Here is a 16,944-nt window from a genome sequence, read left to right as displayed (position 1 = left end):
ACATTGTTTTCTGTGTTTTACTAGTGAGTTCTTCAACTTAAGAGCACTGTGTTATTACAAGAACCTTAACTTAGTTATAGTAAAAGCTGTGTTATCTGGTACATCATCAAACAGAAAGCCCATTATTTCTGATATTTCCCTATATAAATCTTCAGACTAGTAACAGAGACTAGTACACTGCCCAGCACATACCACAATTGCAACATTCTGCACTCTGCTTTGACACAAAAGAGGCAGAAGATAAGCAAGCTGAAATCACGGATTTATTCAAAAAAGCAGTTTCCAGGGTTTGTCACAGGGTCATACCAGATTCAGCTCAATCTCCTACACTTTCTATATGTTCAGTGATAATGGATATTGACAATGATGACCCTGAGGCATTGTACGATCCTCAAGTGCCTTCTGAATGATCAAAGATTAAATTATGTTCAGTCAAGCCCACCAACAGGGAGTGGGGCAAAGGGGACAGTTGCCCCAGGACCCAATCATTCAAAGGAGAGTGGCGGTAGCTGGATCTCTGGACCCTTTAAATTGTTGAGAGAGCACCACATACTCTATGTGGCTCTGAGGGATTAGGGGGAGGATGTGCCATGTTCTGGGTGGTGCTGAAGTCTTGCTGCTCCAGCTCCATCCCTTCCAGGAATACGGAGCCAGGCCTCATCCCACCCTGCCCAGGGGCCCGCAGACACTGTCGGCTCCCCTCTGTTCAAAATAATGTTAGTATTAAATGCATGTTTAGGAACATGTGTGTATGCCATTCACTGCCAACAGTGATATGTAGTATCATTACATATCCTATGGTATACAGGTAAAGTTCTGCATACATCTAAAGCAGTGCAGTACTACTATTGGATTAGTGAGAACCTTTATATCAATTTGTACTTTATTCACTTTATTCTGTTCTAATTTTTTTTACCCCAGTATTCCAATGGTAAAATTTAATTCTTAGTTAACCAGAATATTTGATTAATTGGCCCCCCCCTCATTCTCCCAACACACTGGACAACAAAGCTTTTACTGTGCGTACTTAGAAGACTAAAAGGAGCTTCTCTTAATATCCTTGAGATCCTCCAGGTCCTGAGTTGCATGGGTTTTTTTGGGCCTTTTTCTTCATAACCTTCCTAAAGTTTTATTTTACAAGACAGCTAGGACATGGGTCCTCTTGAAGGACCAGGCATACACAGGCTTATTTTCATCTCCCTAGTTTGACCTGTACCCTATGGCAGATTTCTTTTGCTGGCAAAACCAGAAGAAGTCTAGCTATTACCATAACTACATCAGCTAGTACAGAGGTGGGCAATAATTTTTTATGGGGGGCCACTCAAAGATTTTAAGTGGTCAAGGGCTGCACTCTTCTATGGAGGAGTGTGGGGATTGAGACAGCTGTTGGGTGCAGAAGGAAGCTCAAGATAGGGGACTGGGTTGCAAGAGAGAGTGTGGGGGTCTGAGAGGGAATTTGGGCAAAGGAGGGGGTTGTGACCTGGGACAGGGGATTGGGATGCAAGGCTTCGGAGGAGGTATGGGTGCAGGAGAGGATTCTGGCCTGGGGGAGGATTATAGGAGATGCAGGATCTAGGAGAGAATTGTGACCTGGGGAAGTGAGGGAATGCAGAGGGTTTGGATGGTCACCTAGGGCAGCAAGTTGGGATGCCAGAGGGGGAGGGATGTTAGAGGTAGGCTGCGGCTGGGAGGCATTTTCTTAGTTGGCTCCCAGCCAGCAGCCCAGGAGGACCCCTCAGGCAACTCCCTGCCTGCCACAGCCCCAGACCACTCAAAGCAACTGGCTGCTCCTTTTGCCTCTCTGTGCCACACAAGGAGGGGGAGAGAAGAAGGATTCACACACTGCCCCAGCCCAATCTCTCAGCTCCCATTGGCTAGAACAATAGAAGATGAAAGATTATGCTAGAAGCAGGGGCAGCGCGCAAAATCTCTACCCATCCCTCTGGCATGTGGCGCAGAGACACATGGAGCAGCCAGCTGCTTTGAGCAGCTTGGGACTGCTGCATGCCTGAGGATCCCAGATGGGTGGCGTGTGCCATGCCGTGGGCCAGATTCAAAGGCTTGGTGGGCCAGATCCATCCCACAAGCCATATCTTACCTGCCCCCGAGCTAGTATATTGCAACACACTGGAACAAACACATTGGTGTCCATCTCACCTCAACACTTCAAGTGCAGACTTACATTACCAGTATATTAAAGTTCTCACTGAGTGATTTCTCAAGAATGTAAAATTTACCACCCTTTCTTCTTAAAGTTTTAAAAGATTTGTTTAGAAACACTATTTCCTTGCTAAGATTTGACAGTTTAGCTCCCCATCTGATGCCAAAAATCACGATATCTTGCTAGGAGTTTAAAATGACAGATATAACACTAAGATGCAACATCCACTAAAGGCGAAGCCTTTTTTCACTTAACAAGAGAAGATACCTTTTTTATTCAAAATCTGTCTTCTCCTGCCAACCAAAGTGGGAAGGTGCTTCAAACAATTTTTCACCAACCAAGTGCTCACTGCCGCCTTTTGATGGTGGTCTATCAAAAGGATTAATTTTAATACTTGGAAGCAATACCTCCAGTATCAAAAAACAAGAACATTTATTTCTTCATTTCATTTAAGAAAACTTTCCAGTACTACTAGTATTTTGGAAAAAAAATTATTTCCATGTAATTGATTAAAAGTTGAGAAGCCAAAAACAAAACAGCAAAGTAAATTATTCCTTGTGGCAAAATACAGTTAGCATCTCAAAATGGGATGTGGGGTTGTTGTATTTTTAAAGCAGATTGAGAGTGAGGGGCAAGAAGTAAAGTTTTCTTTCTGGTCTGGCATATCTCAGAATAAGCAAAATCTTGGCCACATATCAAAATGTATTTCATACTAAGTTAGATTTATATGACATTGATTCAACAGAATTTTATAACTATGGTACATGGTGTATAAATGCAATGTGTAGCTTATTTAACATTCCAGGAGCTATTATTAAATGCACCCTCCTATGTTTGAGCTAGTTTCTGCTTTTGGGGAACCCTTGAATGTACCTGTTTTAGTTTACTGTTTCCATTTTTCCCCTGAAGAGAAAATGTTCTAGAAACTGTTACATATTTTTATAGTCACAAAATTATCTTACAAAGGCAGGCCTTACAAAGTTTCTTCTGCAATCATAGATTGATCACTTGGTTTTTCTAAGACAAATATACAGTATATAACAGTGATTTTAGAAGCCATCTAACAAAAATACTTCATTCACCTATAATTCCTTAGTATAATCACAGCAACCCAACATGTGAAAGGTTTAGTGTAATCTTGTAGAAAAATTCAAGCACACTCTTGCCAGACCAAACCAGAACAAAACGTACTATGTTGCATACCCATAAGTAATTCTGTCAGACTAGAATAGAGTACAATGTGTTCCCATTAATTCTTGCTTTAAGCTTGTATTTTAAGATAGCAAATACTATTGAATATTTAAGTAACAGCTCTATTTTACCAAGATTACTTACTAACAAAGGAATGAATGGTCCAGATTAAACTGGCTCATTGTTTGAAAAATATCACACAAAACAGCCAAAGAAAACTTTTTTAAAACATTCCTGTGTTCGGAGAACATAAGGAAACTAATCTTGGATGATGATGATGATGATGATGATGATGATGATGATGAAACAACTGAATGTTGAAATTTCTGTGTTTTTTAAACATTAAAACCATGTAAAATAAATACAAGTCAAGATACAGACTATTTCGTAGATAGCTGGGAAAAGTGGGAAATGGTGCTCCTGAAGTTTGGCAACAATGTAACCAATATGAAGAATCTGACCAAGATAATCATGGTTCAGATGCTATGCTAGGGTATTTCTATTGATTGATGCTGATTTATACCAGCTGAGGAACTAGTCAAGAGAATTCAGAGAGTTACCTTGTAACAAATTTCATATTCTGCTTTAGAGTTTCTTCCATTCCAAAATGAAATATGGAGAATTAATACTTTCAAGATTTCTGTGTACCAACAGACATAGGGGAAAATGTATGCGTGTGTGTGTGTGTTGTATCATTTATCTCATATCAGGTGTCTATACTTTTACAAGCAATAGTAAAAGTAGCTTTAATTATTATAAATTCTTTGATTAATATCACCAACCAATTCAGCCAAAGAATGTTCCCAATCATGAAAGACTTTTTAATTCACTCACAGGAGACTTACTTATCGCAATTACTGTTTGCATTCCACAGTTTGATATTACCTAAAAAAACTCATATGACTTAATTTCCATTCTAAAGCAACAGTACTCTTATTTGTTTGTATTTACTTTTATGCTTTTCATTTGTAGATCTACTATTTTAAGAGTTCCAGGAATCCAAAGTTATTTTCATTATGACTAATTCTCATTTTTTGGGAGGAGCTGTAAGTAGTATAGCATCAGACTAATTCTAAAAACAAGCTCTTTTCCTACAAGCAAGCTCCAGAACTACATGATGTCTGTAGAAGAACTACTCAGGTCATTCACATGCAGGATTTGATACAGACCACACTGAAGTTAATAGCAATCTTTCCACCAACTCCAACGGGCTTTGGAACTGGCATTTTCCGAAATCAGCTATAGTATTTCACCTTATACTGTGACTGATTCAAAGTCTCTGACTTGCTTGATTACATTTGGATTTATTGTCTTCTTCTCTAAATATTGCTCCATTCAATGAAAGCTATTTTGATCAAAAGAGTATAATCCTTATTGGGGTTTTTACAAGTTTGTCATTAAATGCAGCCTGTGCTGCAGCTGTGTTTTACTATTCCATAAGTTATTGCTTTCCCAGGTGTTTAGTCCAGGGGATCTCTCATCTAAGTACCTTCTCTACAGATCAGTCAAAAGCCTCTAGGGTAACAGAAATATGAATTACTATACATATATTTCAAAAGTATTCAAATAATTTCAGTACTTCGGCATGTTTTCAAATTCTAAATTATTCTCTTTTCTCTTCTTGAGCAGATACATAGTTTTAGGCAAGAGGAGGCTACAAAGCCCACTTCAGTCTTTGCCCTAGAGTCAGAGGTTAAACAGCAAAAGAAAACTGGCAATCAATTGTATTCCACATATCCTGATTGGAGAGCAAAAACTGTTCTTCTTTCACTTTACATGCATTATTTCCTAAAAAATCTTCCGATTTTGCTCACGTTAAGAAGTGTACTGTTACAGATGCAACTCAGTTTGGATGTGGAGCTCAATGGGCTTCTGGAATACATTGTGTTATGAGTAAATTTCCACAGCATGCCACACACTTCCTAGATTTACTTTAGATCTTTTGCCAAGATTAACAGGGTTTCTTTCATGTCACTTCCTGTACATGTATATGTGTATTCCATATTTAATATAATTTATCTATAAGGTTTGGAAAAAACATTACTTTTTTTTAAACTAAGATACAAAGTTTGTTACTTTCCAGGTAATCTGCTTTATCCACTATGAAGTTCTCTCTGTTTCGTTGCAATTCACTTTAAATACAAGTTAGGTCATTGACCTCTAAAGCTAGAAATACAAAATACCAAGTAAACAATGTATGAGATACAATACTTCATATTCTAATATTATTCAGCACATAATGTTAATTCATTTCTTTTGGTCATTTGGAAAACAGTTCTTCTTTCACTCTTCATACAATATTTCCTAAGAATTCACTAATCCTCATTCACTAATTGTTCCTTATAAAAATAGATTTTCTAAATAATAAATATTTCTGATTTAAAGTGACCTGTGAATAGTGGCAACAAGCTTTGAGTGACTAAACACAGAACCAGAAGTAAAAAACTTTGGAGTTCTAATGTTGGCTCTACAATAGCCTTAGAATAACTGAGATATCTGTCACTAAGTCAAGGTGCTATGAAAAATCACGTGTTATCTATATGCTGAACAAGTGTAAACCATTAACACACAAACTAGTTTTCCCTGTGAAAAAGTCATATAGATGTTAAATAGAATATTATTTCTATAAGTTTTTTAAATATATCAATAGATACCAGCCTTCTCTGCTATAGAATTCTTTCAGATAGTACAAATGACCCACAAAAAGGATACAAATGGTTATTGGTTTTATGTATTTTAGAGCACTTTCTATGGAAACCTATTAAATAGCCTCAGAACATTAGAGAGTCCCTCTCTATTAAACTCTGTAAGACATTTCCATAAGTGTTGTTTTATTATTTCTCCAACTACTCATCACTGGCTCTAATTTTGTTTCTTGTTTAATGTGTTACCATTTGAGTCATTGTACTCCAACCCGATGCACCATTTGAAGGCAACAGAAAATACTGATTTGTTTCACAAGAAAATGCAAACAATTCCTAGTGTCTCATTGGGGTGAATATGACAAAGCTCTATAGTTTTTACATACACCACACTGACCTGATCATCATAGCGATAAGTGAGGAATTGTTCTCCTGTTGTATCTTCAAGAAAACTCCCCTGTGGAGAAAGTGCAAACTCAGGCAAGAAGTATGCACCTTGCGCCTGCTCTGCTCTGCTCTGTAAGAAATTAAAAGAGGTCACTTTATGTGTTCTGGTGACAAGTGACACGATTTTCAAACACTACATGCACACAATTGCAAGCACAATTATAGTGACTGTATGCCTACATATGAGAAAATTATGTGATGTATTTTATGCACAATTTTGTGCACAGGATTTTGAACATTTGGTCTAGAGCATATGTGATGAGAATGTTACAAACAGGCCAATAGTTGCTACCTGCTTGATTTTGGGCTGTTGATTTGAAAAGGAAGTATCAATTATAGGGAAAATAACCTTAATGATCTATCAGAAACATGCATTCAGCATATAATAATGGTCTACAACATTCAAAAATGTTCCACACAACTTGAACACTAATTCTCTGGACTGAATGGGAGAGAGACATGACCCCTTACAAAGAGGCTGAAGATTGGAACTGGTCTCATAGCAATGCACACTGTCTCATAGCAGTGACCCCATCATTAGCAAAATGGTATGAAGAACAGTACATTGCTACTGACTGCCCTGCACTGCTACAGGAGGAGCAAGTATAAGCCCCTCACCACAGATGTGGTCCCAGCAAAGCATTTGCTGGAGGGACAGGGATGGAACAGGGATGGAACAGGGAGGGGCAGGGCTGGTAAAAGCCCTCTGCCCCAAGTAATTATGGAATAAAGATGCAGGTTACTTGCACCTACGCTGTTAGCTGCCAGGTAGTCTCAGACATTTAATAATAAATTTGTAGCCTTATTAAACCCATGTTGATGTCTTTTCTCCCTTCCGTATGACCATGACCACTTGCACCTTTAAGTGATGGGTGAGAGGGTTTCTGGCCTGGTTGAATGAAGGCAACTGTGCTTTATGGCTGGGGTGGGGAGAACAAAAACTGCTGTAAAAAGGGGCAATGAGTCACTGACTCATCACCTGGGAATGCCAGGTTTTAAGAGAACACAGATCAGGATGGGGAAGGTTCCAGAGTGAGGCAGGACCCACCTCCCTCCCATTTTTTCAGTAGTAAAATACTAGGTTGGGCCAACACCTGCTGTGGACATTACACTAACTATCCCTATTTAGGGGGGCTAGAAAGGAATTTTTCCCTTACCAACATCTTGGCTTGGGTGCAGCTGGGTTTTTTTTCCACCTTCTCCACAGTAGGTTTCAGGATGTTTTTTTTAAATGCATGGCATATATAGAGTAGCCCATATATGTTGCAACTCATTATTTAAGTGTAGGAGGAAAGTCCAGTGCATGTACCACAGAGGAAAGATGTACAGTGACTGGTTAAATGGCTTGGAAAAGGACTTTAAAAGAGGTGTTTGTTATAAGGTTCAAATGGGGGGCAGTTGGGGCTCCTATGACTGATACAGGAGGGAGCCACCCCCTATTCTTATAGCCCCTCTTACTTCTCCCATGAGGCAGGAGTGGATGATAAGGTCCTGGCAATAGATTTGCTGGAAGGACTGGGACAGAAAAAGAGAGAGAAATGGTAACAGCCCTGCACCGTACATGGTTAGCTATCAGGTAGTTCCAGGCATCTACTAATAATGTTGCAGCCTGATTAAACCCATGTCAATGTCTCCTTTCCTTATTCCAGTATGGCCAGACAATGCCTTCCATGAACCCATTCAGCAGTGAAGAGGGGATGACAGTTGCCTGGGCTCATGTATCAGGAGTGCTAAGTTAATTTAAAACAACTAAATTAAGGAATCATATGTCTAAAAATTGTTTGAAAACAGCATGTCTATAAATTGCATTAGCAAACAGGATTTTAAACAGGGCTTCATATCTCAGGTAAACAGGGCAAGGGCCGGCTCTAGTTTTTTTGCTGCCCCACGCAAAAAAAAAAGTGGCCACCCCCCAACCTTTTTTTTAATTGGCTTTTACACGTTTGCACTTTGCAATGGATTTTTTTTTTGTTTTGTTTTCATTTTTGTCCCAGCATTTTTGCCCTATAAATAGCAAATATAATTTTAATTATTTTTTTCCATAAAGGCAAAGGCGCTTCAAGTAAACTCCTCCTCCTCCCCTTTAACTCGCTGCTGGGTCACAACAGACTTTTCCCTGCCCTGTCCAGCCAGAGGGGCGTGGGGAAAAGGGGGAGCAGGGTTCACCGTGGGGAATGGAAGGTGCAGAGCCAGAGGTGCACAGGGACCGGGAGAAGCAGGGGGACTGGGGTGCTGGGGTGCACAGAGCCAGAGAGGTGCAGGAACAGTGTGGGGGTAGAGGAGTGGCAAGGGAAACGGGAGGCACAGAGCCAGAGGGACACATGGATTGGGGGGTGCAGGGGAGGCACGGGAATGGGATGTGGGGAACGGGAGGGGCAGAAGGATCGGAGTCCAGGGGCAGTGCGGGGAATGGGGGGCACAGACCCAGAGGGGTGCAGTGAAAAGGGGCTGCGGGGTGCAGAGTGGGGACAGAGCCAGAGGGGTGCAGGGATTGGGGGGAGCTGGGTGCTGGGTGCAGGGTGCAAGGGCAGTGCAGAGCCAGAGAGTCATAGGGAACAGGGAGAGCAGGGGGACCGGGGTTCAGGGGAGCAGGGTGCGGGGAGCAGGGAACAGGTGGCGCGGAGACAGAGGGGCACAGGGCAGGAGCGGTCTCTCGCCAGCGAAGGGGGCTGGGACCGTAGCAGGACTGGAGCCAGCGGGGTGGAGCCTGGCCACGCCACGCCCCACTGCCAACTCCCAGGAACACGCAGCCAGAGCCGAGCTCCTGCAGCCCTTTAAAATCGGTGGGGCCAGGCATTGCCAGGGGTGGCTACTTACCTGGAAATGCAGCCCCTGGAAATGTGCCGCCCCAACCACATGCTTGATTTGCTGGTGCCTAGAGCTGGCCCTGAATAGGGCAAGCCATGACGGTGTAGATGTTAGCTATGGGGTGGGCAAATGGGTCTCCATGGGCCAGATCCAGCCCACCAAGCAAGTGGCTCCAACTTGCAGAGGCTCTTCTGCTCCCCCGCCCCCAAGCCAATAAGGGCTTGGGGGCAGAGGAGCACTCTAAGCCTTCTCCACTCTGCCTCCGCCCCCAGGCCTTAATTGGAGCAGAATGGAGAAGGCTTTGGGCGCTCCACCGCACCCAGGCCTTAACTGTCTGGGGGCAGAGGGCGTGCAAACGCTCCTCCCACCCTGTGAGCAGCACGCAGCGCTTGGAAGCACTGCGCGCTGCTCACAGGGGTGTGGCGGGGGGGAGAGGGGAGGAGGCTTTGTGTGCTCCTCCACCCTCAGGCCAATCAGGGCCTGGGGGTGTGGGGAGCTGCGTGAAGCTTCCTTCGCCCTGCCCTGGCTCTGCGAGTAGCCCTGCGAGTAGCCCATGGCACTTCAGCGTGCTCCTCACAGGGCGGGAGGAGGGTTCGGGCACTCCCCCAGTCCCAGGACCTGATTGGCCTGAGGGTGGGGAAGCATGCCAAGCCTCTTCCAGGACATGGGTGCCTAGTGGGAAGGGGGGGTAAAGGGGCTCCTCCACCCCCAGACCAATCATGGTCTGGGAGTGGAGTAGCCCCACCCCTTCCTATTTAGGCCCCGTCCCTTCCGGAATGGCCCAGGGCTACTTCAAAAAATTTTGAAGTGGCCCTGGACAAAAATTATTGCCCACCCCTGTGTTAGCTGGTCACATTCATCACAGTGTCCCCCCCAAAATAGGGATGTAATAGTGTAGTCAATTAATCGATTAACAGATAAGCAAAAGCTTATAGCTTAATATTATAGACTACATGCATTTCCTAGTCCCCACTCCCACTTGCCAGGAAATTTTTTAGCAGGTGGCCAGCAGCCCAGCTCAGTCCTGGCTTGTGACTTCCCCCGCTGCTGCTCTGCATTTAAAGCATATTAGGAGCTGGGCGGATGGGCAGCCCAGCTCAGTTCCGGCTCATGCCGGGTCTGGGAGTTCAACCCCCCTACACCCTCCAGACAGGAGCTTCTGCCACCTCACGTTGCTGCCTCTTTAGCAGAGATAATAGCACAGGGCAACAGGCAGCCATTCCACGAGGGGAGCTGGTTTTTAAACTGGCTCCCCTTGTGGACCAACTGTCACCTGGCATGACAGGGGACTCATCGGGAGTGAGGCTGGAGCACGCTGGCTGCAGGCTTCACCCTCAGGGACTATAGACTAGTCGACTAACCGATAAGAATTCATGATATTACTAGATTATTCAATTAGCCGATATTTAACATCCGTACCCGAAAGTCCATCACGCAAATAAGCACAGTTTTCAGTAATGCTTCTGTCAAGACAGCTATGTTTGGAGGTTCTAGCCCCAATATGCCCAAAGAACTTCACAGTCTTGACATGTTTAGTATGACACTGATCCTGAATCTTTTGAAGTTGCTGGGAGATTTTCCATTGATTTCAATGAGCTATGAATCAGGCCTTATACGAGAAAATAGGAATAAATTAGAAGAGTGTGATCTAGTGATGTGAGCAAAGTATTGGTAGCTAAGAACAGTGCTCTTGGACAAATTACTTATTTCTACCTACATTTCCCCAAGTTTAAACTGTGGATAACAGTCACTGACCTACTCTACAACAGTGTTGCGAAGGTTAATTTATATCTGTACAATATTTTGAAAGTGAACTGTGCTAAGTGTTGATGTTATGAATCGCTAACAGTTTGATTACTGAGCTCATAGAAGAGAATTCAAATTATTCCACCACACTTCCCAGAAGAAGTTCTATAACATACTGTTGCTTAATTTCTCATAAACAAGTTTGCAAGAAAGATATGCAGTGATTAACTAACTTGTGTTTCCCATCTTCATGAGGTAAATATTTAAACTGCAAAGCATTCAGATATATATCATTAAGCTTGGATATATAAATGCCAACATTTGAAGCTGAAATAACAATTAAGTGATAGAAGAGAAATTGAAATGTGTGTGTCACACATTTATTTAAGTGTCAAAAGCTAAATTAGCCACTGGGTGAAATACAAGACTACTTACTAGATTAAGGCACACAAACTCTGGCCACCATCATGGAAAATTTCAAAGTGGTAAGTGTTTTAGAAAGTTAAATGTGGGGATTACAGTGGAAACTAGTTTGCTGAACTAAGAATCCAATAGAACTGAAGGACAGATATATAGCAAAGATTTGGATTAAAAAAAAATTCTATACTAGCATCTAATATGAGTCGGTTGCAATGGCAAGCCAATACTGAGATACAATTGAGTGCGTTCTCTCAAAAACACACACAAAAATTAATAGCTTTCAAAAGAATTTCAAGAAAAGTCTCAAAGTCAAATACAGCTAATCAAAAAACACAAAACACTTCATCAAAATAATCAAAATTAGAATTTTTTCTACCAGTTTTACAAATAATATTTGAACAGCCCCAATAGCAATCATTCTTCCACTTTATTTATTTGAATAAATAAATCCTGTTTTATTCCTTGGGTCATTTTTTCCAGTGTGGGATGTTTCAGAGTTCTTTGTGAAGCTTTTATTATTATGAATGTTTTGCTTAGATATAATTCAAATTTCAGAACTTTGTGAGAGATCGTCACATTTTTAGTCAATTTTAATGACTTGGCTAGTCTGCAGTAAACTCATTACTTAAATGAAAGCTGAAGATTTGAAGTGCCTCTACTTTCAGAAAACAATTATACACCATTCTAGTGTTCTTAGTACACTTAAAAGATAGTATTAAACTATTAGCTTCAAATTAAACGTCAGTTGAATTAAAAACGTATTTAAGTTTTAAAACAGTCATTTTAAACCAGATTTTATGCTGTCCTTAAGCATTACTATAATGAAGTGGAAAGGGGGTATGTGACAATATAGGTAGGCAAGCATAATAAAAACAGCAATCACATAAAATATTTTACAAATAAATTTAAAATAAATGTCAGATGGACATTAAAGCAGGACATATGGGCTAGGCAAGAGTTTACTATACCTATCAAGAAGATTTAAAGAAAGGGGAGAAATAGATAAACATCTGAAGCAATGAGTGTCCGTCTAATACAGACGTAGCATCACTACAGACAGAGCAACGTTTGAATCCCAGCGAACTGAGCATAACAAACTGAAACTTAACTAAATCCAACAGCAATCGAGAACTTTTTTTTTTTTAAGGGCAGAGAGAGAACTTGGATTGAACAAAAAGTCAACTAAGTAAAGAAGTAAGAACAAATTACTTATCTACAGGATCTATTGACAGTAAGTGCACTGCTGAGCTCCATCTCAAGGCAGGACGGTAAGAAGGAACTCAAGGGAGAGGGGGGCCGCACATGTGCAGTCATAGCATGCTGGATCCATGCAGCGTGGGCACCACTCGTGTGGCTCCCCGGGCACTGCTGTAAAGACTCCAGTCAATGGTGCTGGGACACACAACATCTGCTGTGGAGCACCCACAAGGACGTCTCTCTCAAATAAATGAAGAAGGTTATTACAAAGTTCAACTGAACATTACGTAACATGCCTCCATTCTATTTTACTATAAACACTGAACATCTAAAGTAATTGTTTCATATGTATATATAAACATGTCTTCTGATATTAGTTTGAGGCTTGGGATCAACATAGGAGCACTAGGATTTAACTTCTGTTAATTCTTATGGATGAAAGGTCAAGAAGATGAGAAAATGGAGGTTAAAAAAAACCTCAAAATGACTTGAGCACAACTCACTGAATTCTTTCATTGCTTATGACATGAGTATGGTGACAAGTTCTAGACCTTTAGCACAGGTTTCTAAGAGCTAAACGCTCATTAATAGTGCATTTGCCCGTCATACAAACTTAAGATAAATCAGCTATTACCCTTCTAAGCCTATGTGGTATGTTAGCTAAGAAAAGACATACTCTGCTCAAAGCAAACTGAACTACATAATGATGAAAAGATAATGAGAAAAATCAAAACAGGTTTTAAAAAATTTCAAAGATAAAATACTATACATTTTCCTGGAGCTTATTAAATGCTTAAAAACAAAGGCCAATTTGGAGACCAAAAGTCAGATTCACCCAAACTCACACAAGGGAATACATAATTTATACTTCCCTGCCTCTGCTCAAATTTTGTACCATCTTAGTAATTCAAGTTTTCTGCTTGACATATGTGTTGAATGGATGGGTTTTCTGGACATTTCAGACATTGAGTTAACTAAAATCTTAAGACTTAACCCTAAGTGTCTTGCCTGTAAGGGTTAAATCACAGACAGAATCCCCATGAATGCTAGGGAAGCAGGAAATGAATTGGCAGGAGGCCACGAGAGCCAATGGAAACAGTGTGTGAGCTTGAATTGGAAGCCGAGCTCTTCCTGTTCCTGTTAGTGTGTGACTAGAGGAGAACCAATGTGACATGAATTAAGACAGGGACCCAGGCATGGAGTATCCATTGACATCCATGTATACGGAAGGACTAAATCTTGGAACAATGGACATGAGAGCAGAACAGAGAATGTTTAGTCAGATACAATCAGGTTATTTTCTTTATTTTGGTGTTTGTCACACGTCACTATTCTGAACATATCTAACTACCCCACTCACACTGTAACTTTCCCAACTGAATTCCAGAGGAGCAATCCTCTGTGTTTTAATCTTTTTGTTGTTGTTCTCTAGCAACCAAGTATGTTTTCTTTGTTTTGTTGATAGGGATGTGTGTAATCGTTTACACAATTAATCAATAAGCCTAGGCTTGTCAGTTAACCTTAATGACTAAGCGCACTCCCCCCCTTGCAGCCTCTATATCAGAGGCACCAGCATGGGGGAGGAGGAAAGGGAGCATGTGGCTCAACAGAGCCAGTATGCGCGGAGAGCTGGCTGCCTTAGACAGGAAGCAGTGTGTGAGGTGAGGGGGGAAGGCAGGAGTTGGTACATGCAGGAAGCGGCTTTCAAGCCAGCTCTCATGCATATTGGCTCCCACGAAGCTGCCTGCCCCCAACGCTGCTGCCTCTTTATCAGAGGCAGCAGGGAGAGGAAAGTGGGAGCTGGTGCTTGTGAGGTGCTGGCTTCTGTCTGCCCCCACGTGCATATAAACACGTAACTGCTAAAATTTCCAGCCATTACATGTTTACACAATTACACGATAGTTAACATCCCTACTTTTTTATTCCAGTGTCCTAGAAAGCAGGAGGTTCTATGTGTACATGCCTAAGTCTGCAAGCCATACTACTTGGAAAAATTACAGTTTTTCATGCTCTCTCCAGAGGGAGGTTTAAAGAGCTTTAAAGAACCCACAGAAAGGTACTTCTGGGCTCTCAAAAGGTTTTTGTACTTGAGGGATGTCAGCAATACTAATCTAAGGCCAGGAAATCTATGACCTCATGGAGTTTTAACACAAGCTTTTAGCAAAAAGGTATTTTTAAAGTCTCATGCTGGCCCTCACCTTCTGCACTTGAAATAGCAGAGTGGGGAACAGCCTTGACAATATATATAGTTAATTATATCTGGTGTGATTACAACAAATAACCTGCTTGAGCTTGAGGTTAGAGATTCGAGTGTGGCAAAATACTTCTTAGTCCAGAAGAAGGTTAGTAGCTCCATGGACAGCCAGTGAAGACTCAGCTTGGGAAGGCAAGTCCCAGTCCCGCCCCTTCTGCTCAAGACCCTGCCCTGGAGTCAAGCCCCGCCCACCCTCAGCCTGATCCTTCCTGGCCATATGGAGAGCCAGGGCTGCCATGCTGCAGCCCCAGCCCCAACCCCAGCCCCAACCCTCCCTGGCAGCCAGGGAGCCGGGCTGTCATACCGTACACCCAGCCTTCCCAGGCAGCCAGGACATGTAGACAATTTTAGGAAGGCTGTGCCTTCCCTTGCCTACATTACTGGCCACCCATGAGCAGCTTCAAAAGTTAGGGAAACCAAGATATAGTATACACAATTACACAAGTTAACAATATTTTCCAAGAAAAGCTCAGTTCAAAAGTAGCATCAGACTTTCAAAGAGGCCCTGGCATTTACCTAATTTATATTTGGGTTGACCGAAGCACAAGGAAACCATGTGACTTGCCAAAAAAGAGTCATTACGTGGTTCAGGCATCATTAGATCCAAGATACTCCTGCTTTCCAGTATCTTGATCTAATCAGAAGACCACAAATTCAAAGCACTACTATACCACATATTGTATAAGTTGATTATATAATATTCAGCTATGGATACACCATAGGGGGACAGCATACTTAAGAACAAAAAAAAAGGCAACAGAATAGAGGGAGCTTCATCAACATTCACCCGTCTCTCACCTTCATGCAAGGGTGTTAATGCACATTAACACCCCTCTGAGTCTAATAGGTAACTGGTGTTCAGTGTTCCAAATGAAGGTTAAAAAGCCCCAAGATCTATGCCATAAAAGAAAAATATTTCCCAGCACTCTCTTGGCAATGGTTTAATCCTCTACATGTGAGGGCAAAGACACACAGCATATTCAGTCTACAACTGAAATAGCAGTGAGGCCCTGAGCCAGCAAAATACTTATGTATAAAGAAGTACTTTGCTGAATCATGGCCTCAAACACTAGAAAATGTGCAGTAGGAAATAATCTTTCATTAACAAGGGAAAGAACTAGATGTCTCTTCCATCTCTAATTCTATGATAAAACAAGAGCCTAAGAGAAAGCAGCAAGTTCCCTGTAGCTTAATGAGCCTTGAACTGGCAGTGGCTAGAAAGGATAACTTAGAAAAATTATTAGTCTGCAAAATGAGTCCAAAGAATTTTTTTTCCCAAGAAAGGACAAATGATCAGATGGCAAACAGAAAAAAAAAACAGAATCACATTCTTATTGACTTGAAAATACATGTTTGTCAGATTACTATACACTGCAAGTCCAATCATATACCAAAAAAGTGTGCACCTTTTGATTTGATTCTTGAAGTTAAATATCTTCCAGTTTGTTAAACTGTTGTAGCATATGATTTGTGCCCTAGAGAAGAAATATGCCAGCTAAGGAGCAGCTAATATTAATGCACTTTCAAGGAATCTAGCACAAAAACTTTGGGTGTGCTACATTGCTAAACTGTATCATAAATCATCCAGTTGTGAGGTATCATATAAATAAAGAAAAATTACACTAATGATCTGCAGTTTCACAATATTTCTATGATTATTAATTATGATAAGATATCAAAGTAATCATGACTAAAGCTAGATATGTGTCAGGGCCAATATTTTCAAAAATAGGTTTGATGGGGTGATGTCTCTTATGCATAGTGGGTCTTAATGGTCAATCCACCCAGTCACGTAGCATGGCCATTTAAGAGGCTAAAAGGTCTGTGTGTGTGTGTGTGTGTGTGTGTGTGTGTGTGTGTGTGTGTGTGTGTGTGTGTGTGTGTGTGTACACACACACACACACACACACACACATATATAAATAAGAACCTGTCTCCAAAGAGACACTGTAAGGCTGTGTCTACACTGGCGCGATCTTGCGCAAAAGTGGCTGCTCTTGCCCAAAAACTTGCTGCCTGTCTACACTGGCTGCGTGTTCTTGCACAAGTAAACTGACATTCTAATGTACGAAATCAAG

At 41.6% G+C, this 16,944-nt stretch overlaps 1 protein-coding gene across 6 annotated transcripts in view; it reads right to left on the bottom strand.

Annotated features, from left to right (window-relative positions):
* Positions 1 to 16,944, bottom strand: part of ADAMTSL3 (ADAMTS like 3) — a 395,806-nt gene that overhangs the window by 312,965 nt on the left and 65,897 nt on the right. For all 6 annotated transcript variants that reach the window (XR_012895741.2, XM_006139251.5, XM_075897127.2 and 3 more), the window contains exon 3: positions 6,392 to 6,511. Coding sequence is in view for 5 of the 6 variants with exons in the window: in XM_006139251.5 (XP_006139313.3) it covers positions 6,392 to 6,511 (120 nt within the window). In the remaining variant the exon portion in view is untranslated. The remainder of the gene's footprint in view (positions 1 to 6,391; positions 6,512 to 16,944) is intronic.

Source organism: Pelodiscus sinensis, chromosome 14, assembly GCF_052426305.1.
Source record: "Pelodiscus sinensis isolate ZL-2025 chromosome 14, ASM5242630v1, whole genome shotgun sequence".
Lineage (NCBI taxonomy): Eukaryota > Metazoa > Chordata > Testudines > Trionychidae > Pelodiscus > Pelodiscus sinensis.
Note: the sequence above shows the minus strand (reverse complement) of the source record. Positions and strands in the feature narration are given on the sequence as shown.